At 42.3% G+C, this 22,557-nt stretch overlaps 1 protein-coding gene across 1 annotated transcript; it reads left to right on the forward strand.

Moving 5' to 3' along the window:
* The first annotated feature begins 10,967 nt into the window (after positions 1-10,967).
* On the forward strand, positions 10,968-21,880 carry Sucnr1 (succinate receptor 1). Its single transcript, XM_047565161.1, has 3 exons — positions 10,968-11,046; positions 18,859-18,924; positions 19,703-21,880. Exons 2-3 carry the CDS (start codon positions 18,862-18,864, stop codon positions 20,654-20,656), a joined length of 1,017 nt encoding a protein of 338 aa, XP_047421117.1. The 5' UTR covers positions 10,968-11,046; positions 18,859-18,861; the 3' UTR covers positions 20,657-21,880.
* Positions 21,881-22,557: the final 677 nt, after the last annotated feature.

Below are 22,557 nucleotides of genomic sequence, written 5' to 3' on the forward strand. Positions count from 1 at the left end.
TTCAGTCAGCTCCACAAGGCACTTGTAAAGCTTTTATGGTCCAAGTTATCAAGACAACTCCTTTTACATTTCATTTCTTTCTCTTCACAACACTTGTGCAGTTTGAAATGAAGCACATTAAACTGGCAGAAATGTGAGAGCAGTCATATGAATGATGTGGGTACAATAAAGACCATCAAGAGAATGTCTCATGTGCTGGGATGACTGCACGCACAGCCATGCGTGACTTTACTCTAGACAGGTGCAAATCAAGATGTGCACAGGCAGTTTCCCTCTGAGGCTTGTGCAGCAATTATTTATGCGATGACATAAATAATGCTCTTAAATTTCATAATGTGAGCAGGAGATGCAATATCCAGTCATTTATCACTTAGCTCCTAAAAGGCATTGAAACAGAATCATTACCCCTCGGACTCAATGATTCTAAAAATGAGTCATGTGTTCTCGTTGTAAAGGTATTTTATTCTTCTGTGTTTAGCTGATAAATGTGTGACAGCAAGGAGTAACAGAATAAATCCACACTCAACATTTATTTCAGAGTTTTCTCTCCCTGTAGGCCTAGATAGGCTGTTTCAATCTCTCTGTATCAAGATTTTTAAAAATGAAATTATTGTAGTCAGGAGTGAGGGGATATGCTGTCTTCTAATTAAAGGTGTTACATGGACAAAGAATGTGATCTCCTTCTGTCTTGGGGAGGCCGTGAAGGACAGCTAGGGAGGGTGCCACGGGGCCAGGGTGCTTCAGGGAGGAGGAGCGGGGAGGGACCACCCTCCAGTACTCCAACGCTCATGCATACATTTCTTTTACTATTTAACTCACATGATTTAGAGTATGCATACACGTTTCCTCTAGAAATTCCTGGGATACAAATACAATGAAAGAAATTCTGTATCATTTCATAATATGAAAGAAACTATTTTTTAGTGGCACAAGAAGTTTCATTACTTAAAATACAACTAAAATTTCCATTTTTTTTCTCAGCATCCTCATCAAGAACTAACTTTCTAACTCACATTTTTAATTTTTCCTCCAAATGATTCTTGGAAAAAGATAAATGTTGTAATTAAAGGTGAAAAGATATTTGAACCTTTTTATATCCAGAACAACTTTCTTGTTGCATTGGCATATTTTAGAAACTTTTTAATGTGCTTTTTAGACAGATTATAACATAATGTGGGAGCAAATATAATGCTTAAATAAAATCTACTTATAATGCTTAACTAAAATGTACTTAACCTACGCATTGAGGTTTCTCCAAGTAATTTAAAAACCATTTCTCTTCTCAATTACATCTCTGCTTTTTTATTTATGTAGCAACATTTACAAAAGTCTATCGGGCAGTATTTTTTTTTTATTTCTAAGACTGAAGCAGTCACTGCATATAGCTACATAAAATAACAGTGACTTATTCCTATTTTTAGAAAAATAATGTAAATTTTTAAATTTAAATCACGGCATCAGGAGTCCTGTTTCCAGAAACATGGAGTCAACTTCTCTCACTAAGTGCAACTAAAGCCCTGGACGCGCTGTCTAGACAGCAGAGATGCTGAGAGACGGACTGCAGAGCGTAGCAAGCTGGGACCTTCGGTGCCCAAGGAAGGAGCATCTCGGTGACGGCCCTCGGTTTTCTTTTTGTCTCAGATATGCCACACTTGGAACTAAGAAAACTGAAAACCCAGTGAGACCAATGGGCACAACAACAAAAGAACCCAGCGAAAGTCTGCTCTTCCTTGCCAGAGGGACAGGAAGAGGGCGCCCTAGTAAGACCTACAGACGGCGACCACCCTAATTGAACCGATCGCCACAGAAATCACTGCGGGCCTCCGCCACACCGGCAAGGGCTGAGCAGGAAGGAGCCCAGGCGTCCACATCTGCCAAGATGCACCGAGGCACCCCAAGGCTCCTGCCATCCTGTGTCGGAGAAGATCAAGGAGGGACCAGGACTTTGATTTCCACTGGGCAGTTACAAGGCACCTCCCTTTCCCTGTCAGAGGGGTGTCAGAGACCACGGTGCAGCATCAGGACTTGCACCATACCCGGTGGTAGCAAGGCCACCCCAGCAGTGTCAGCCAGGACCCCATGGGAGCAGCACAGGTGCATTACTGTTCCGGACGGGGAGAAAACACTCACAACCAAGGACGAGCACCCAGGATACATGAAGAACTCTCCACACTCCAGAGTAAACAAACAACATTGTAGTCCGATGCAAATATGGGAAAAGTCCATGAACAGTATTCATGCAAAAAGATATGCAAATGGAAAATAAGCACATGAGACATGTTTGGCATTACTAACCATTAGAAGAGTGCAAACTCAGTCCACCACAAGGCATCATTAAATACCTGTCAGAGTAGGTAAAGTAAAAATGGCAGCAACACCCCAGACTGGAGAGAACGTAGAGAAGCATGGATCATTATACACTGCTGGAAGAAATAAAAACAGGAGCCACCACAGTGGAAAACAGCTGGACGATTCCTAAAACACTGAGCACACAACCAGCCCTGTTGACACATGCGGCAACCTGGAATCTCCAGGGAATCACGAAGACTGAAGGAAGCCTTTCCTAGATGGCTGAGTACTGCACGAATCCGTGCAGGCCACATTTCAGAATGATGAAACTCTAGAGGAGGAGAAAGGACCAGGGGTGACTGGTATTTAAGAAGGGGTTGGGGTGGCAAAAGGGTGGCAAAGGGATCCTCGTGGTGAAGGAAATGAGTGCATCAATGTCAAAGTCCCAGTTGCGATGTGTGTGGGGCTAGGGCTTTGCAGTTCCTCAGCACTGGGGAACTCAGAGGAAGAACACGGGAGATCGCTCTTGTTTCGTTTCTTACAATCACATGGGATTGTACGATTACCTTACATAAATGTTTAATTGAAAACATCACAGTGCACGGAGCCAGAAAGTGTGAGACACAAACTCACTTCCTCCTATATGAATTGGAATATGTTTGTGAGCAATATTCCTGCTATTTGCTTCTTTGCCACAGTTAGATGGAAACTCCCATTAGTCTTTCCTCAGCACTTATAATGTGCTCCTTCCCCTTTTCCATGCAATTGTACAATTGATACTTTGTTTCTTCTTTATTACTCAGATGTCACACTCCTGACTTTTCTCCCAGAAAAAAATATAATTTTACAATTTTTTAACTTCACTATGACTAAAAAGTAAAACATAAAATTTTGTCTGAAAATTTAGAACTTTTTTACAGAACACATATAAATGAGCTTTAGAAATTTTGATTGGCAAATAGTAGCAATTTCTTAAAGGCACAGTGGGTGAACTAGAATTAACAAAATGTGTGTAAATTCTGGCACTGTCTTTTCCATCTGTGTAGATAGCACAGCAGCTATAAGGTTAATGGAAGCAGCCGTCTGTCTAAATTAAAATAAATGTGCAACCGATCCAGTTCAGAGAAAAGTAGGGCAAATTCCTTGAAATGGGCTAAGTTCTCCATCGGCAGTGACTTTATTGCTCTTACTGTAGGCGAAGGACCTGTTCTTCCCGTAGGTTCTTGCTGGTGGGCCTCTGCACTCCGCACGCCTGTCAAAACTTGCAGACATTCCTAGTCAGCCCTGCTCTGTGCGCCTGGGTTCTAGGATTCCGGCCCACTCCCTGCCCATGCTGTACTTTGCTTCCTGGTTCCCTTCCCGAGCGCACACGGGTGGTCTTTGAGACGACACTTTCCAGCATTCCCACCACAGACATTCCAAAGGGCGGGGCTTCCTTTCTTCAGGAAGCAATATTTGGGAATTTGGTCTCCCCACCTCCCCCCGTTCTCTTTGTGTATTCCCCCTGCTGTTGGAGGAGACTTATGTAAGAAACCACCAATGAACAAGGTCCTTCCTTGAGTCACAAATGCACATATTCCCAAAATGAACTGCGGCCACTTCACCATGTTACCTTCTGAATCCACCGACACCCGACGCCTGGGTGCTCTGAGCTGAATCGGACACCATGTGAGTCTGGAGTAAGACCACACAGGTCTTTCAGAATAGTCACTGAAACATTAACTCACAGCGCTTAGATCTTGATATTTTGCAAAGTGAGTTTGAAGCAGTTTATAACAAAAATGTTTAGATACAATAAAGCCATTGAAGCCAGGCTAAGCAAACTAGTCCATGTGTCAGCTGTGGTCAGACCACAACCAGAAGGTGAACAGACAATAAGGGATCAGGAATGGGCAGAAAAAATGGCAGGGGATTGGGGAACAGGCTCCTGGTGCCCTTTACAAAGTTTTCCTATGGGACAGAAAATTCAAGTTCACATGAAAGATCCTTATATTGAAGCCAAGGCAGGCACCTTTAATGGGCAGGTTCCTGGGGCACCGTGGTGAGAAGCATGTTAGGCTTGGGCACAGCAGAAGCCATGGCCTGCCCGCTGGGAACACCTGCTGGACCTGAGGGAGGCAGCCGTAGGCCCTCCTTTGCCACCTACAGCTCAGCCCACCAGTGCACTGCGTCGATGTGAGTCCAGGCTCAGGTGACCGTGTGAAGTGCTCAGGGTCACAGATGAGGTGATTTCCCATTCAGCCTCAACTGAAGGGGTACTGTCAGCTAGGGTTAGGGAAAGGCTAGGTAGCCCACAGAGTCTGCGTCAACTCAGTCTTCTAGGATCCCAACAGCACGTTAGAGACTAGTGCAAGTGACATGGGATGCAGAGAAGTTTTCTGTGTGATAAGAATTTGTTGAGGATTTTAAAAGGATTTGAGTGTAAAGAGTTCCTACATTCTTTGAGGTCAAGTTTTATGCCTAACTTGCCTTCTATTTCCCACATGACTTGAACATAGCAGGCAATCAAACCTTGCTCTTCAGTTATTGAAAGAAGGTGGGATGTGAGATATTCAGGCAGCATTGGCATCTGAGTCACAGCAATGAGGCAGAAATCAGGAGATAGGAGAAACATCCCCCATGGCTTTGTTCCAATCTCGGCTTCTTTTCTTCCTCTCCCAGTGCTTGATCTTGAACAATCAAAACTCTAATTCACTGGAAAATTTTTAATTTAATTTTTAAATTTAATCCAATTTTTAAAAATTTCATTTTCTCTCTATTCTAATTTCTGCCACAAATCAGCTTTTCACCATGTTTGGTTCCCGGTTGATATACACACGTATCTTTTAAAGATGTTGGACAAAGGACCGAGAAATGGTAGAATGAAGGAAACAGGTCAATTTTATTTAAAAAGAGTGCAAGGAGATTGGGCGTTACAGGCTATGCCCACGGAAAAAGACATGGAATGCCTGTCACCTTTCCGTCTGGTCAGGGTGAAAGAAGTTTTCTGTAGACGGAGAGGTCTCTGGGCATAAGCTTTCATGCTTCGAGTTCCTTCGACAGTGAGAAGGTCCTGTCTGCCCTGGGTTGTTACACCGATCACGCTGGGACACCCTCTCTCAAGCTGGCCACCGTGCCTCCTTGTTGATGATGAAGGTGGACACGGCAGACCCTGGTCTAGGGATGGAAGAGAGAGGGGCTCCTCTCCCAGCAGGAAGAGGGATGCAGAGTGGGCTCTCAGAAGGGCGCCTGCCATGTCCTCTCCCGTGAGATGGTGCTTCCGCCCCTCATGCTCAGGGCCTCCCCCACGGTTCCCAAGGTCCATGTCCCCCGTAGTTTCCTACCTAACCACTGAGTGCCACCTCCTCATCCTTAGGAGCTCCATGCAATGGCTTCTAAGCACTTCTCCACATCCAACTTCAAGCAAGAATTCTTATAAATAATACAAGTGATGTTAGAATTTAATATTAGGTTAATGCAAAAAGAATACTACTTATAGACATAATAATTCCTACAGGGTGGAGGAGGTATTTTAAAAGGTGGCAAGTGGTGCATTTTTGTAATTATTTATAGGATTTGATTATAATTGTCTTAGTTGGTAGAGTGTGAAAATTCTTCACTTAGTTCATTACTAATATCGACCTACTCTGAAGTCAAATTTTATTAGTTTTGCAGTGTAATAAATCAGGATAAAATGTAACTTTAAATGCAGTAATCACATTAATGAGTATGTTGTAAAGGTAAAGATTCTAAGACAAGAGAATCATGCCACCAAAGATCTTAAGGGGACGCATCATTTACTTTATTGAATCCGTAACACAATCAGGAAGCACTTAGCTCACTTAGTGAGCATGATCCCTGTTCTCCTGGGAATTCTGAAAACCTCAGTTCTATTACTAAAATGTTTGGTGAGATTCAACCAGACCGATTTGTTCTTTATTCAGGGAGCATATTATATATTTGAGCAAGCAAGGTAAAAAATGGTTAATTAGGAGCAGATTGAAAGTATCTTTACGGTATGTCCATCAGAACAACCAGCAAGCTGACTTTTGTTCTCATAATTAATGCCAACTGTTACATGGATCAAGTAAATTTATTAAAAAGTACAGTAAATGTGAACTGGAAGAAACTGGTAGTTGACTAACCAATTAGTAAGTGAACATTATTTCAATATTTCAGAAAATCTCTTGATCAAAAAGATTATACCATAATCAGTGGCTAAAAATGAAATTTCTCTCCATCTTTCATATAAATGCTTGTATTTTATATATCTCAATTTTTATTAGGGAAGCAAACAACAGTATTTTTACAGAGAAGAATTTATGAATAAGTTATCACATGAATCATTAAAAAAATCATGTAGCTGTTAAAATTTGGGAATAAACTAAAAGATAAAAGGTGATTTTGCTGTGTTTCTGGGTAAACTATTAATATTTCAAGGAACTTGATTTTTTTTTTTTGGAGGGGTGGTTATGGGGAATAGAACCCAGGGGCACTAACCCACTGAACCTCATCCCCGGCCCTTTTTATTTTTTGTATTTTGAGACAGGGTCTCACTAAGTTGCTTAGAGCCTTGTTAAGTTGCTGAGGCTGGTTTTGAACTCACAATCCTCCTGCCTCAGCCTCCCAAGTTGCTGGGATTACAGGCGTGCACCATTGCACACAGTCACATTTTAATGTGTTTTCATTCAGCAGAAAAGTATATATATATATATTATATATGTATATATACATATATTATATATGTATATATACATATATAAAAAGTGTATATATATATTATATGTATATTATATATATATAAAGTGTATATATATTTTATATATAGATACATATATGTGTATATATACATATATAAAAGTGTATATATATATTATATATTATATATATATATAATATATATATATTGTAGTTATACAGATATATATATATTAGTTAAAGCACTACTAATAGGACACATTTTTCTCAATTGCATGATAAGAAAAACTAATGTAAAATCTTGCATTACAAATGTAACTTAAGGAGTTCGATTGTTAGAGGAAGTAGATTCCTTTGCCTCAGCTTGAATGTGCATGTGGAATAGTCTACACTCCTTGGGAGAGGAAATTTAGTTCATAAAATTCACATGATTTCTAGCTCCTGGCGACTGAGAGACAACCACAAACCACCCCTCGAGTACTTTCCCTTTGCTGTTCTCTTTCGTCTTTTCCCTTCATGAATCATGTTTGGAAAGAGGAACAACCCGGAAGGCTTGGTTCTGCCCAGCGGCACGACACCTCTGCAGTACCCTCCTCAGTGGCCCAGGTTCCAAATGCCTTAGAGTTGTGAGTCCTTATTTCCCTCCGACTGTGGAGGACATTCCTTGAATGGACTGAGGTCCTCCCTGTGCCCCGCTGGGGATTTCTCAAGGTCAGTGTGGCCCCCACACAGATTGCCCTCCCCACAGACCACTCGTGCGGTGGAAGGCGCCCCTGGCTGGGGGGAGCCGCTGGCTGGCACAAGCTTCCTGGAGACACTCTCACTGTTTATTTCTGAGACTGGTTTTTTGCCTCAAATACTGTATTCTTTTTAGAATAATCAAATTTGATAACCAATAAATCTTATAGTCAATAAATAAAATATGGTACTTCTTTTAAACTTACTTTTTTAGATTAAACCACATAAAATTGCCATATTTAAGGTCAAATTATTCAATATCAGTGGTCTTTGGTTTTGTCTTAATATTCCCCTTTACCCTGGGGGAGGCAGAATAATGTTCAAAAGCTTAGGTTGAAGAATCAAGCAAGCAAGGCCTCTAGTAACGGCCCGGTCACTGGCTGTGTAATGGTGGATAATTTACTCAATCTTTGTTGGGCCTCAGGTTCCTCCCCTGAATATCCTAATCACATTAACATCATGAAGTGTGTTAAATTCTTGCAGCTATTAAAGAAATTAGTGCATAGAATAGGTGTTCAAAAGAAGCTAGTGGAAGTTAATAAGTAGTGGTAGTAGATTTAATTAACATTTTGGTTGTCTTTCCCATTGTTTTCCCACAGAATTTCCTGATCATGCTCCGGGTTTGTATTCCCAGCCCATCGCACTTCAGACGATGAACATTGTAAGTTTTGGGATGAACATTGTAAGCGTAGGGATCGTTATCCCCATCTTCCAAACATGGAAATTAAATTATGTGATTTTTTTTTTTAAAGATCCCATAACTAGTAAAAGGCAAGGCCAGGACAATGACTCCCAGGTCTTTTCGCTCATGCTGACTTTTAATAAGGTCATTTTAGGTGAATGTCCCAGGACAGACAGTGTTCTAACATTGATGACATTGAGTTGAATTATCACTTGAGAACAGTCTTCTCATCTGTTGTGAATTGCCATAATAGCCAACTTCCATAAAGCAAAGTAGATGCGTCCACACACCTAGGGACATACGTGCCAGGCGCTTCTACCAAACACAGAAGAGCCGCCTGAGAGTCCCTCTTATCCCTCTGCAGAGATAAGACACCAAGACCAGGAGGAGCTGGAAGGCCTGCTGGGACCCAGGCTGCAGCTCCTGCCTCGCACTGCCTCTCGGAGAACCAGCTTTCCTGCAACTCCACTGCCCCTCAACTTCCCTTGCTCCTCAAGCAGCCAACCTCAGTAAGTTAAGTTGTTTCTAAAAAGAAAAGAGCAAAACCCAAACCCTGTCTCTCCTTGAGACTCACTTGGCTATTTGCAGTCATTTCCTATGACATTTGTACTTCTGCAGGCAGAACTGGCAACGGAATTTGCAGAACCCAGGGCAAAAAGAAAGTATGGGGCCGTTTGTTACAAAATTATGAAGAATTTCAAATACAGATGTGACATAAAGCATTAGATTAAGTGTGTGACCCCTCTGGGCGCGAGACCTGGTGAGGCTGCAGGGTCAGGCGAGGACAGCAGCCCTGCTCCTGGGGCCTCAGCCCTGCCAGCTCCCTCTGCTGATCGTCTTGTGTGCAGAAGGACCCGAAGTATGGAGATGTCTCCCAAGTCTTTAAGAAGAACGGAAAACACTGGGACTGCTGGAGATGTCTCCCAAGCTTCCTCCTGAAGCACTCTCCTTCTCGCGTGCGAGTGTCCTGGGGGAAGGGCCCTTGGCAAAGTGGACCTGCCAGGGACGCAGGCCAGCAGCTTCAAGTCTGGATGGCTGGCCTTTGAAAAAGGAGAAGTGCAGACCACTCTGTGGTAGTCGGGAGGTGGGGAGAAGAAGAGGAAGCTCTGGGCCACTCCCGCCTCCCCATGGCGAGGGACGGTGGGTGGCAGAAACCTGGGAAATACACCTCGGGCCTTTGCTCCTCTGTGTTGGTCTATGTCTAGAATTAACAGCACTGACAACGGCTATTCACAGACAGAAATAATATCTTAGCCTTTCTCCATTTAAAACTAGAAAAGTGCCTGTCATGAGTCCCCAGAACTTACTGGATACATCAAGGGGAAAGCCATTTATTATCATGGGGGACAGTGATCAGCCGCTGCTTTTAGAATGGACGTGCAGAGGCTTAACCTTCAGTCACCCTTACTGATTCTGTGACCCTAGGAAAGTTAAGGACCTCTCTGAGACTCAGTTTTTCAATCTGTAAAATGAAAAAAAAAAAAAAATGAATAACAATTTCAGAGGCATACTTTAAGCATTTAATGCACATACAGGTATTCAGAACAATGCCTGGCTATCACAAAACTCAACAAGTTAAAGACACATTTTTTCAGATAAATAAACATATTTTAGACATAAATATTTATACACATGTGAACACATTTGTATATAGTACATGTCTATGATTTTAAGTATATTTACATATATTTATTTAAAGAACATTGATATTTTCGTTTTTTGAGGGTTCTCAGTGTAAGGCTCGTAGGGGCTGCGGATGGGGGAATCCCTGGCTAGGAGGAGACCTAAGGAGGCTTCCTTGAGAACACCTGCTGATCAGCTCACATGGGCTCAGATTGAATTCTACTGCCGGCACACTTCCTCCGCACAATCCCCAAGCTTTGGAGCAAGCAGACGGAGTGTTTACTTGAACATAAATCTAAATGATCCTCAGGAAAAGCCAGGTGTGCTTCCTGTCTGGTATGGAGGCGCTGAGCTCCTGGTGCTAGTCAGGCCTCGATTGGGATGATAAACTGGAGGTGGCTTTTACAGCACCTCTCTCGCTAATCCCTAGCCACCTGATGCATGTTTAACGTGGCTCTTGAACTTAATCGCAGCATGTAAAATGGAAAAGATAAAAAAGCCCTAGGATCCCTCTGCTAGTACGCTGACAGGATGTATCTCCCGTTGCTTCAAAGTTTCAGTTTTATAGCTCCCTCAAAATCGTTTAGAACAGTAGCTTAGTTATTGCATGCCCAACCTAGCATTCACCAAAAATTTGAAAATTGAAGGAAAACCAGATGTAATTGTATACCCAACATAAAGTGTTTACCATTCCTCATTGTTTGAATCCACAAATAAATATGAAAATAAGGAATGCATCTCTGCAGTTTGGGTAGTGGAGAAAACCATTTCAACAGTGTTCAAATCTGTTTGATAAATGTGTTCTCTGCAAAATGAGTCCTTTGTTTCACGTCTCTGCTCTGCAGAAATTTCCCTGCATGTGTCTCTGACTTGGAGGTCTGACTGCATAAGTTATCCCTGGCTTTTGAATTATTAATCTTGGCTGCATGATATGCAAATGAGATCCCACTAAGCATGTCTGGCTGCACAGCACAGGGTCAGAAGCTGTCCCCACAGCTGGCGGAGGATCTGTCCGGGGAGAGGGCGCCAGCAGAACGGTAAGCTGCTCTGTCTCCTGGCTCCCACTTGAGAGCCCGGCAGGCTGCTGCAGGGGCTTCTGGAAAAATCTGCCTGTGAGCTGCGGAGGTTCAGGTCGTGTTCAGGGGATGTGCTCAAGTGGGAACAGCCAGGAGAAGGAAGGAAAGGGAAGCGCTCGCTGTGTTTTCACAAAATTAAATGTCTTGTTTAACTGCCAAAGGCTGTTTACTTATTTGGAAAGTTTATTTGATTTACTAACATCTCTGTTACATTCCAACAAAAATTAGTAATTGAATTCACTTTCCTCCATCCACCCATACCTTTCTGTTGCTTTCAAAGAGTGGTTGCTTCATTTAAACAAACAAACAAACAAAAAAAAACTTAAAAATGCATGTAAAACTAATTGGAATAAATAAAATTTTTAAAAAATTTTAAAATGTATGTATGAAATACCTATCAATTGTATAATACCCCATAGATGCATATAGGCAAAAATAAGGGGAAAAAAAATCTTTAAACCAATCATGTGTAATATTAGGGTACCCTTCTACACTTTAATGTTTATTTGAATTTGTATTTATAATAATGAGATGATGTTTTTAAATGATGTTTCATAATTCACTTCTTTGATACATTTGTTTAATACTGGAAGGTTTTTGCTAAGTCCATTATATTCATAGATTATGGTTTTATAAAGGCAGGTTATCCAATACTTGCAGGCCAATTCATCTTCACAAGGAACCACAATTCTCTTCCAAACTGCGTAATATTTGTATGTGTGTTTTTAATGTGGCCATCACAATTGAAGAAATTGGGGAAGTAAGCTGTTCCTTTAAATAAAACTCCCTACCAAAAGGGAAATTCTGTCATAAAATAATTTACAGAAAAAAATTACAGATCCTAAATCAAATGAAACAATCTATCATGTATATTTTCATGCTTAGAAAACAAAGTATCAGATGGAATGTTAAGGTATTTTAAAAGCTAAATTTAGCATTTATATGTAATACGATAATTCAAGACTATAACTTAGTGAAGAAAATGAAATGTTACAAAAATCATTGCTATTCTATCTATTTGAAGTATATTTGTAAAGAAATTAATACATGTACTATCTGATGCCATTCTATAACTTTTTGATAATTTAGTTTCTGGTGTAACTTATGGAATATACGACAATTAAGTCACCAATTAAGTTATTGGATATTTTTAAGTGTGAATATATATTTTCATTCAAATTGTAAATTTGCCTTATTGGAGCAGAAAAAAATTAAAATTCCACAAATGTTCTGTGTTTTATTTTGATGGTTATAAGAAAATAATTTAAAGTCAAAGAAACTATCTAATATATATGTTTAAAATTTAGTCATTAAAAATGTATGTTTCCAAAAGGATGAATATATTTAAAGTGAAAGAAATATCCCAAATTCAAAAATGAGTATTATTGATTTATTTATGTGACCAAGTTAGACATTGCTTGTAGTGTATTAATTCTATCAGGTTTAGATACATATTTTAGCTAATTAGACTAAGACTTTAATGGCCAATACTTTTTAAAGAAAAAGATCTGTTAAAAGAATTCATACAAATCAGTTATAAAGCTACTTATCACTACTTCCATTTCCTATCATCAAGACTACAACCGCTAGATAGTAGAAGAGACTAATAATGTTTTATGACAGAATTTCCCTTTTGGTAGGGAGTTTTATTTAAAGGAACAGCTTACTTCCCCAATTTCTTCATTTGTGATGGCCACATTAAAAACACACATACAGATATTACGCAGTTTGGAAGAGAATTGTGGTTCCTTGTGAAGATGAATTGGCCTGCAAGTATTGGATAACCTGCCTTTATAAAACCATAATCTATGAATATAATGGACTTAGCAAAAACCTTCCAGTATTAAACAAATGTATCAAAGAAGTGAATTATGAAACATCATTTAAAAACATCATCTCATTATTATAAATACAAATTCAAATAAACATTAAAGTGTAGAAGGGTACCCTAATATTGCACATGATTGGTTTAAAGATTTTTTTCCCCTTATTTTTGCCTATATGCATCTATGGGGTATTATACAATTGATAGGTATTTCATACATACATTTTAAAAATTTTTAAAAATTTTATTTATTCCAATTAGTTTTACATGCATTTTTAAGTTTTGTTTGTTTGTTTGTTTGTTTGTTTAAATGAAGCAACCACTCTTTGAAAGCAACAGAAAGGTATGGGTGGATGGAGGAAAGGAGGGAAGGAGTGCAGTCACTCATTTCCTCGTTCCAGCCCTGACGTCTTCTGTCCCTGCTAACTCCCTCAGCTTCCGATCTCTTTGCTTCTCTGGGAAGCGGAAGAGCTTGTCACCCTTTCTACCAGGTCTCTAACTTGCCTGAGGGGTGGTCGGTGGCAATCTGGCTTCAAGTCCCACCTGTCCTCATGGACACAGTTTCCATTCATGACCATCCAAACCCTCTGCGGCACGTAAGTTGCATAAACTCCTGACAAAAGCCAGCACTTACTAGGCAGAAATATGACCTGGTTATGACTGGAAAAGGAAGTCCAGACCTGAAACTCCCCAACTTCTCGTCTCCAGGGAACTTTCTATTGCCTCAATTTCCATTTTAAGTGTGCACACCAGCTTTTTGAGTACTCCCCAGATAACAAAGGGATCCAAACTGAGCCTTCGGACTTTTTAGCATGTAAAACTTGGGCAAGGAAGGATTAGTCACAAATGAGTCTGCAAACGGAGGCCGGAGGGAAACAGATGGTCATGTCATAGACACGGGGAGAGAGTGCTTCTGGGAACCGAAAACGGCAGTGGACGAATGGAGGGTGGTGAAAACGAACACTGACCTAAAACACAAAGCACCTTAACTATGAAAGGAAGTTCCTTGCCCTTCCACTCTATTTCCAAGAATTAAAAACTTTTAATATCACCAAATACATGATGTTTAGTAAAAAAAAAAAAAAAATATATATATATATATATATATATATATATATATATATATATATCTGCTAGACTAAAAGGAGAAAGGACAGGAAAAAGCTATTTGGAATCTCACTGCTAGGAATGAAACTACTCTTTGGTGCAAATCCTTTTAGACTTTGTGTGTTTCTTAATTTCAGGTGTGAATTCTTAATTAAATGCCTTAATTTGTTCAATAGATCCTAGAAGGCATACATTAAATTTTCTATAAATGTCAAAACCATAGCTATTGGTACTACAGTTTCCAATTTCTAACATCATTCATATTATACATAATATCATAGTTTGTAATGATATAGAACAATTTTGGGCTCAGTTTTGTGGACTTAGTGCTTCTCTGACTTTGGGGTAGCTATTTATAAAACTCCCTGGTCAACAAACAGTCAGATGTTTACAGTCATCTCTTCACTCAACAAGCATTTTCTGACCACCTACTATCTGCTAGTCACTGGGCCAGATGTAGAAGATACACAATGCGTAAAACAAAGTTGCAAGAAATGCTGGGAAGTTCAACAGGCCAGGACCACCTGAGATGGGAGGGGCTGGCGGAGACCGGCGTTAGAGAGCTAGTTCCCGGAAATCCAGTTGAACCAAGGCCTCACAGAAGGCTGTGTGGAGGATGGAGGATGTCACAGAAGCGTCAGACAGAGACCTCCCTGGACCACTCTCTGAGTGCTCAAGGGCAGGCAGGAGGAGAGATGAACACGGAGAGCTAAGGCAGGCTGAGCGGCAGGCACCCAGGAGCAGGCCACCATGTGAGGTCCCCACTAAAGGTCCGGACTTCAGTCCTCAGGCTGTGGAAAGTTGTTGGAGGGCTTAGGTCTGAGAGCAATGCGACTGTGTGCTCAGGTTTGTGTGGCTGTGGTAGCAAAGGTGGATGGAAAAGGGCCAGAGAAAAGGCGAGGAGATCATGTGACATGACCCAAGGCAGAGGACAGGCCTGGGCTGGAACGGGGATGGAGGCGTGTGGTGCAGCCGTGGACCTGAGAAGCATCCGGAAATGACAGTCAGCAGTGTGAAGCTGACTGGTTACTGGAGTTAAGTGACGATGACTTTGGGAACGTTGCTTGGAGCTCGGTGGTGCACACCCAGTAGGTAGCCCATTCTACTGTGGTAGTGGAAATTCCGCAGCCCTGGTAGGGAAGAGGAAGGCCTTAGCATGGGATTTCTTTTCTGTTTGTTTGTTCTTTTAGTCACACGTGACAATGGAGTGCATTCTGACATATTGTACATACATGGAGTACAACTTCCCATTCTCGTAGTTGTACATGATGCAGAGTTTCACTGGTCGTGTGTTCATATGTGAATGTAGGGAAGTGATGTCCAGTTCACGCTACTGTCTTCCCCACTTCCATCCCCCAATTCCCTTCATTCCCCTTTGTCTAATCCAATGAACTTCTATTTTCCCCTCCCACCCATCCCCTTTATTGTGTGTTAGCATCCACACATCGAAGAGAACAATTAAGCCTTTGTTTTTTGGGGATTGGCTTATTTCACTTAGCACGATATACTGCAGCACCATCCATTTACCAGCAAATGCTATAATTTTATTCTTTATGGCTGAGTAATATTCCATTGTATATATAGACCACATTTTCTTTATCCGTTCTTCTGTTGAAGGGCACCTAGGTTGGTTCCATAGCTTAGCTATGTGAATTGAGCTGGTATGAACGTTGATGTGGTTGTATCATTGTAGTAGGCTGATTTTAAGTCCTTTAGGTATATACCGAGGAGTAGATAACTGGGTCAAATAGTAGTTCCTTTCCAAGTTTTCTGAGGTATCTTCATATTGCTTTCCAGAGTGGTTGCACCAACTTGCAGTCCCACCAGCAATGTATGAGTGAGCCTTTTCCCCACATCCTCGTCTACATTTATTGTTACTTGTATTCTTGACAACTGCCATGCTGACTGGAGTGAGATGTAATTTGAGTAGTCTTAATCTGAGGTTTCCTAATTGCTAGAAATGTTGGACATTTTTTCATATACTTTTTTATATATTGTTGTTGACCGATCGTATTTTTTCTGCTGTGAAGTGTCTGTTCAGTTCCTTTGCCCACTTACGGATTGGGTCTTTTTTTGTCATTGTTAAGCTTTTTGAATATTTTCTGGAGATTGATGCTCTATCTGAGGTGCAGATGGAGAAGCTTTTATCCTGTTCTGTAGGCTCTTTCATCGTGTTCTTGATGGCTTGCTGTGAAAAAGATTTTTAGTTTGATTCTATCCTGTTTATTGATTCTTGATTTTACTTTTTGTACTTTAGGAGTCTTATTGAGGAAGTCAGTTCCTAACCAACGTGATAGAAATTTGGGTCTACTCTTTCTTCTAGTAGGCGTAGGGTCTCTGGTCTAATTCCTAGGTCCTTGATCCACTTTGAGGTGATTTTTGTTGAAGGTGAGAAATAGGGGTTTAATTAAATTTTACTGCACATGGATTTCCAGTTTTCCCAGCACCATTTGTTGAAGAGGCTATCTTTTCTCCAATGTGCCTTTGTCCAGCATGAGATAACTGTATTTATGGGGTTTGTCTGTTTTCTATTCTGTATCATTGGTCTTCATGTCTGTTTTGGGGCCAATATCACTTAGCATAGAGTTTCTAAAGGCAGATATGTTGGTAAGAAATAATCAATGACAATAAGAATAAAAGCCAGAGCTTATAAAATAGGTCTGAGCTGGGTTGTAAATCTAGAGTTATTGAAGGATGGATGGATGGTCTTGGAAGCTCGAAAGTGGATGAGATCATCGAGGCCAAACGCAGACAAAGGACCCCAGAGCTGAGGCTTGAACTCGGCATTTACAGTTGAGCCACAGAAGAGCCTGTGAAGAAGAGCCGGAGTGAGCTACGGAAAGTCAGGGTGCTGTGGTGGACAGAGGTAGCAAAGAAGAGTGCTTTCACCAGTCGGGTTGTGAGAGGCGGCTGAGAATCCGATCGGAGGCCAGCGAAGCTGTGCGTGGCACTGGTGGTGTGGAGGCTGTTATGGAGGAGTGGTGGGCGAGAAGCCAGGGTGGAGCAGGGTGAAAGAAGGTGGCGTCAGGATGTCAACACTCTTGGTAAGACGGGTCTCTCCAGTCACCGAGCTAGGAGAAGGGGGAACACGTGCAACCTAGGAAGTCACCCACACCTGCTCCTGCAGACGGATCCCACAGCAGCGCTTGACACCGATGGAAAAGATACACCCGAGAGGGACAGGAAGTCCGGGGAGCCAGGACAGGGACAGCATCTGGGTGTGGAGAGCGTGAGGATGGGCCAGACCTGGAGCAAGCCCTGGAGCCCCTACAATGCCCTGACTTGTTTCCGTAAATCAAACACTCCAAATACTGTAGCAGGGAGCCTGCAGGTGGGCGCTTTTTCTCATGAATTTTAATAATGAATCCACAGGCACAAGGGTGAGGGAAAAGTAACAGGATTTATCTGAGTAACGGAGAGAAAACAGAGCTCCCAAAGAGGGAGGGGTCCCAAGAGAGGGACGCCCAGGACTGCCTATTGCCTAGGGGTTTATATAGATCCAGAGGTTCAAGGAGGACGGCCCCCTGCCCAGTCCAGGGGATGGCAGGTCACCTCTTCACGCAGTCTTCAGTCCAATCAAAATCTCCATCAGGCCTTTCCCCTTTTTTGGAGAGGCCTGGACCCCCGTCAGTAGCTCCCGATTTTAAAGGAGTCTTTTTTAAGTTCTTAGCGGATACCTGCAGGTGCTGCGTGTGCCCAGGGCCTCCCAGGCTCACCTCCTCCTCATGTCACACCAGCAATCTTCAGGTAAACCACCTGAATTCGAAACTCACACCAGCCACTCTTCCAGATGGCTCCGTGGTAGAAGATGCTACCGAATGTTTGACGCTGCTTGATTAAAGCAGTTCAGATGCATCTGTTATTTTGCTTTACTTACCCAAATTCTGTATTGAAGGAATCATTTGATCCCCACTGAAACTCAGAAACCCATTCCACAAGGAGTTTTTTTTTTTAGGCAAACTGAACCTGGCTTTCCTCACTAGAAATAAGGAGGATTTAATATTGAATAGTGGCAATCCTTCACATTATTCACATAACTCAAATTCTTGAAATTCCTTATCATTTTTCAGATAACTCCAGTTCTTGAAATACCTTACCCAACCACAATCTGGTTTTCTGACCAGGGACGAAACGATGAGTTAGCAAGATGTCTGAGGTCTAGATGAATGAGATCGCTGTTTCCATGGCCCATATTCAGAAGGTATCGCTGCAAAGATCTCCACTAGGATATGACCTCAACAGTGCTGGGGTCTGAGTATCGGGTCTTCACAAGATACACACGTTGGAACCTAACAGGGGTAAGAGGTAGAGGCTTCGGGCAACAGTTAAGTCACGAGGCCTCTGCCTGGTAAACAAGATCAGGTCAAGGGGGCTGTCTCCTGCCCCTGCTGCCAGCAGCGAGAGGCACCCTCTTGGGAGCAAAGAGCAACCGGTCACTCACCAGACACTGAATCTGCTCTCACCTGGACCTGGGACTTCCCACTCTTCAGAACTGTGAAGAAAGCATTTCTCTCATTTATAATTACCCACTGTAATGTACACTGCTGTAGCCGCAGGGTTTGACTACAGGAGCAGAGATGTGATTTTATAAGCACCAGAGAAATTATGTGTAAGATGAAAAGAGCAAGAGTCTCTCCTTCATGACATCCTTATGAGTATTAAACGAGATAATCCTTGGAAAGTGGAGCGCTCGGTGCCTGGCACCCTGTCAGCTCTCAGCAAACAGTGGACACCATTGCTATTACTATGATTTTCAGGTTTGCATTTTAAAATCTAAAATATTTTATTTAAAACTTGAAGTTGTAGATTGGAAGTCTAACAATCCCTTTTTCCTTCTCTAGGTTATGGTTCACTTCAGTTTAACTCAGCAGAGTCTGTTGGACAATGACGATGTGCTGGGGAGTATGGTAGGTTCTAGAAACAAAGCAAATTTGACTCTCCTTTCCACTTCTCTACCACACTCTGCCTTGGACTTCCTCAGGGACTTTGCACATGCTCTTCCCCCAGCTGTGGAAATGGCTCTTTCCCTCTCCATAGACATTTCTGTGTAAATGTAATCTCAGACAGAGGCAGTCCCTGACTATCACATGTAAACATAGCTCACTGCCACTCTCTACCCCAAAGCACTCTAAAATTTTTACCCTTCCTCATTTTTATTCATAGCCTCTATTATTATATGATGCCATTTATTTATTTCCTGGCTTTCTAACTTTTAAAATTTTTATTTACTTATTTATTTTGGTACTGGAAAACCACCTTGCCCACTGAGCCACATCCCCAGCCCTTTTTATATTTTATTTAGAATCAGGGTTTCATTGAATTGCTTAGGGCCTCACTAAGTTGCTGAGACTGGCTTTGAAATCATGATCCTCCTGCCTTAGCCTCCGAATCTCCTGGAATTTCAGGAGTTCGCCCCCCACACCTGGCTATTTCCTGATTTTTCCCAAGAGGATGAACACCGAGATAGGAACTTTGCTCAGCTCACAGCTATTATTCCTCACACGTAGTTCAGTCACTCCACAAACGTTGGTTGAATTAACATACTAGCACACATATACATTCCCATGGCGCTGTGTCCATGCGCACCTTGCTGAGGTCGCCTACTCTCCAGCGTTATTTCATTACCTTGCGCAGTCTTGTCCGTGGTCACATTCTAGTGCTTCACCCTTGCTTCTTCGTCTTTAGGCGTGGAATTCAACCTGCAAGAACTGGCTGGAGGTGGAGTCTGCCTTGGAAAAGTACTACCTTCCCATCTTCTACGGCATCGAGTTCATCGTGGGAATCCTTGGGAACACCACTGTGGTGTTCGGCTACCTCTTCTGTCTGAAGAACTGGAACAGCAGCAACATCTACCTTTTCAACCTCTCCATCTCCGACCTGGCCTTCCTGTGCACCCTGCCCATGCTGATGAGGAGCTACGCCAAGGAAACCTGGTTGTACGGCGAGGTGCTCTGCGTGAGCAACCGGTACGTGCTGCACGCCAACCTCTACACCAGCATCCTGTTCCTCACCTTCATCAGCATCGACCGATACATGCTCATGAAGTTTCCCTTCCGGGAACACCTCCTGCAGAAGCGGGAGTTCGCCGTCTTGGCCTCCTTGGGGATTTGGGTCTTGGTCACCTTAGAACTGCTGCCCATCCTTCCCGTGATCAACCCCGTCACGACCGAGGGGGGCACGAGCTGCACCGACTACGCCAGCTCGGGGGACCCTCAGTACAACCTCATCTACAGCCTGTGCCTGACCCTGGTGGGCTTCCTGGCTCCTCTCTCCGTGATGTGCTTCTTCTCCTACAAGATCGCCGTCTTCCTGAGGCAGAGGAGCAGGCAGCTGAGCACCGCGCTGCCGCTGGAGAGGCCCCTCCACCTGGTCCTCCTGGCCCTGGGGGTCTTCTCCGTGCTCTTCACGCCCTACCACGTCATGCGCAACGTGCGGATCGCCTGGCGCCTGGGCGGCTGGCGGCAGGACCTCTGCGCGCAGGTGGTGGTCAGCTGCCTGTACATCCTGACGCGCCCGCTGGCCTTCCTCAACAGCGCCGTCAACCCCGTCTTCTACTTTCTCCTGGGAGATCACTTCCGGGAGATGCTGCTGAACAAACTGAGGCAGAGCTTCAAATCCCTCAGGTCCATCCGAGGGTGAGCCGGGCTCGTCTCCTCCGCGGAAGGCGAGGCTGCGGCGGGCTTTGCGCACGCAGCTGTCGGGCAGTTAGGGGTCCTTTTACTCCTAGGCATCGATCAGAGCGAGGCACAGACCAGAGGCTGATGGAAAGGCAAGCTGTACCCAGAGCTCGGGACGAGAAGCAGATGAGAATCCTGATCTCTGCACCTCGGCACCCCAAGGAGCCCAAATGCTAGGTATTGGAAGGACCGTGTCCGAGAGCTTCGCGTGCATTGGATCAGAGGTCCGACTGAAAGCTGTTTCGCAAAGTGCTCCGTGTGATCCTTATTCACAGTCCCCAAACTTAACTAAATAGCAGATTAGGTATGTTCTGTCAAATATTGTTTTAGAAGTTGTTAAGAGAATTTAAAGTACACAGTAGCAACGATTGAGAAAGCAATGAAATGAGTTCAAGGCTACTGCTTGTCACCGACCGTGTGTTGAGGGGCCCTGTGATTCATCAGTCCTTTTTTTGTGTGGTTGTGTGGGTTATCAGGGGAAAGAACCTGAAGAGATAATTCAACAAAGGGAGAAAATATGTTTGTTTGTGCTTGGGAATTTAGATAACTTTAGGAAAATTAAATTTAATAAAATTCCTTGGTATTGTATCAAAATACCAGAGATATGCCAAGGAGAGTTGCAGAAATTTCAAATGTAGAATATAAAACGCCCATCGGGAAACCTGAGGCCAATAAAACAGAACAAAAGTGAGTACATTGATTTTATGATCGTGCCTTTTGGAATTTTATGATCACCATTTGACCACCTGTGCATGGAAAGAGATTAAAGTTCATTAGACTTTCTACTCTTGATGAAATAATGAACTTTTAAAAGTATTACTATCACAAAACCAGAAAATAAGAGGAAATGAAATGGTATTCCCCAGTTCATTTGGTTCGTCTTCCCCTTTGGAGGGAAGTCATGGTTTTTCTCTTCCCTTCCTTTGTTTTATAAGCATTGGAATCATTTACAAGGACAGCTTTTTCTTAGAGACCGTGACTCACACCTAGAGAAGGCTTGTTTTCATAGAACATTGCATAAGACCCTTGGAGGAAATGTTCTCTATAAGATGCGCTTTATGCAATTATAGAACATGAGGAATATTTATGTGCACATGAACACGCATCATTCCAGGAGGGTGAGGCACCACTCCACGCCACAAGACAACCAGGGTGGGCGTGTGCTGCCTTCACTTTTAAAAGTCAGACAAGGGTTACATAATCACACACTGTGATGCATCTAAGTGTGACCACCCAAGTCTGAGTTCCTTTCTTTGATGTCATTGGCTGTAAGGAGTAACGTGAAGGATAAAATAAGCATTATGAATTCAGAGACATAAAACTTCTTTACTTTTCCTATTCTGAAATACTCTAGTAGCATTATATTCCAATATTTCAAAATCATCAAGTATTTCCAGTGAATCCTTCTATACTTCAAATACCTGAAATATTATAAAAACACATTATTTGCTATGAATTTAATTCTCTCTCTCTCTCTCTCTCTCTCTCTCTCTTTCTCTCTCTTTCCCCCCCTCTCTCTTTGCAATGCTGGGGATCAAATCCCAAGCCTTGTGTATATTAGGCAAGCATCATACCATTAAGCTATACTTACAGCCCCTAACAATTTATTTTATTACATAGCATCACGATATAAGATGTTTTTGTGAGGTCTTAACTTTCTTACCAATATTTTTTAACTTTTCAATGTAATTTTTTAAGGTACCTAAGAAATAGAACTGAATTTCATCATGAAAGTTACAGAAAAGACCTTAGTAAAGACGTTTATTTACTTATTTCTGCAAACTTACCAACATACAATGTAACTTTAACTTGCACTTTATGTATGGATTTCAGTTTGTATAGATTAAATTTGTTACCTCTACT

Source organism: Sciurus carolinensis, chromosome 9 (genome assembly GCF_902686445.1).
Source record: "Sciurus carolinensis chromosome 9, mSciCar1.2, whole genome shotgun sequence".
Taxonomy (NCBI): Eukaryota; Metazoa; Chordata; class Mammalia; order Rodentia; family Sciuridae; genus Sciurus; species Sciurus carolinensis.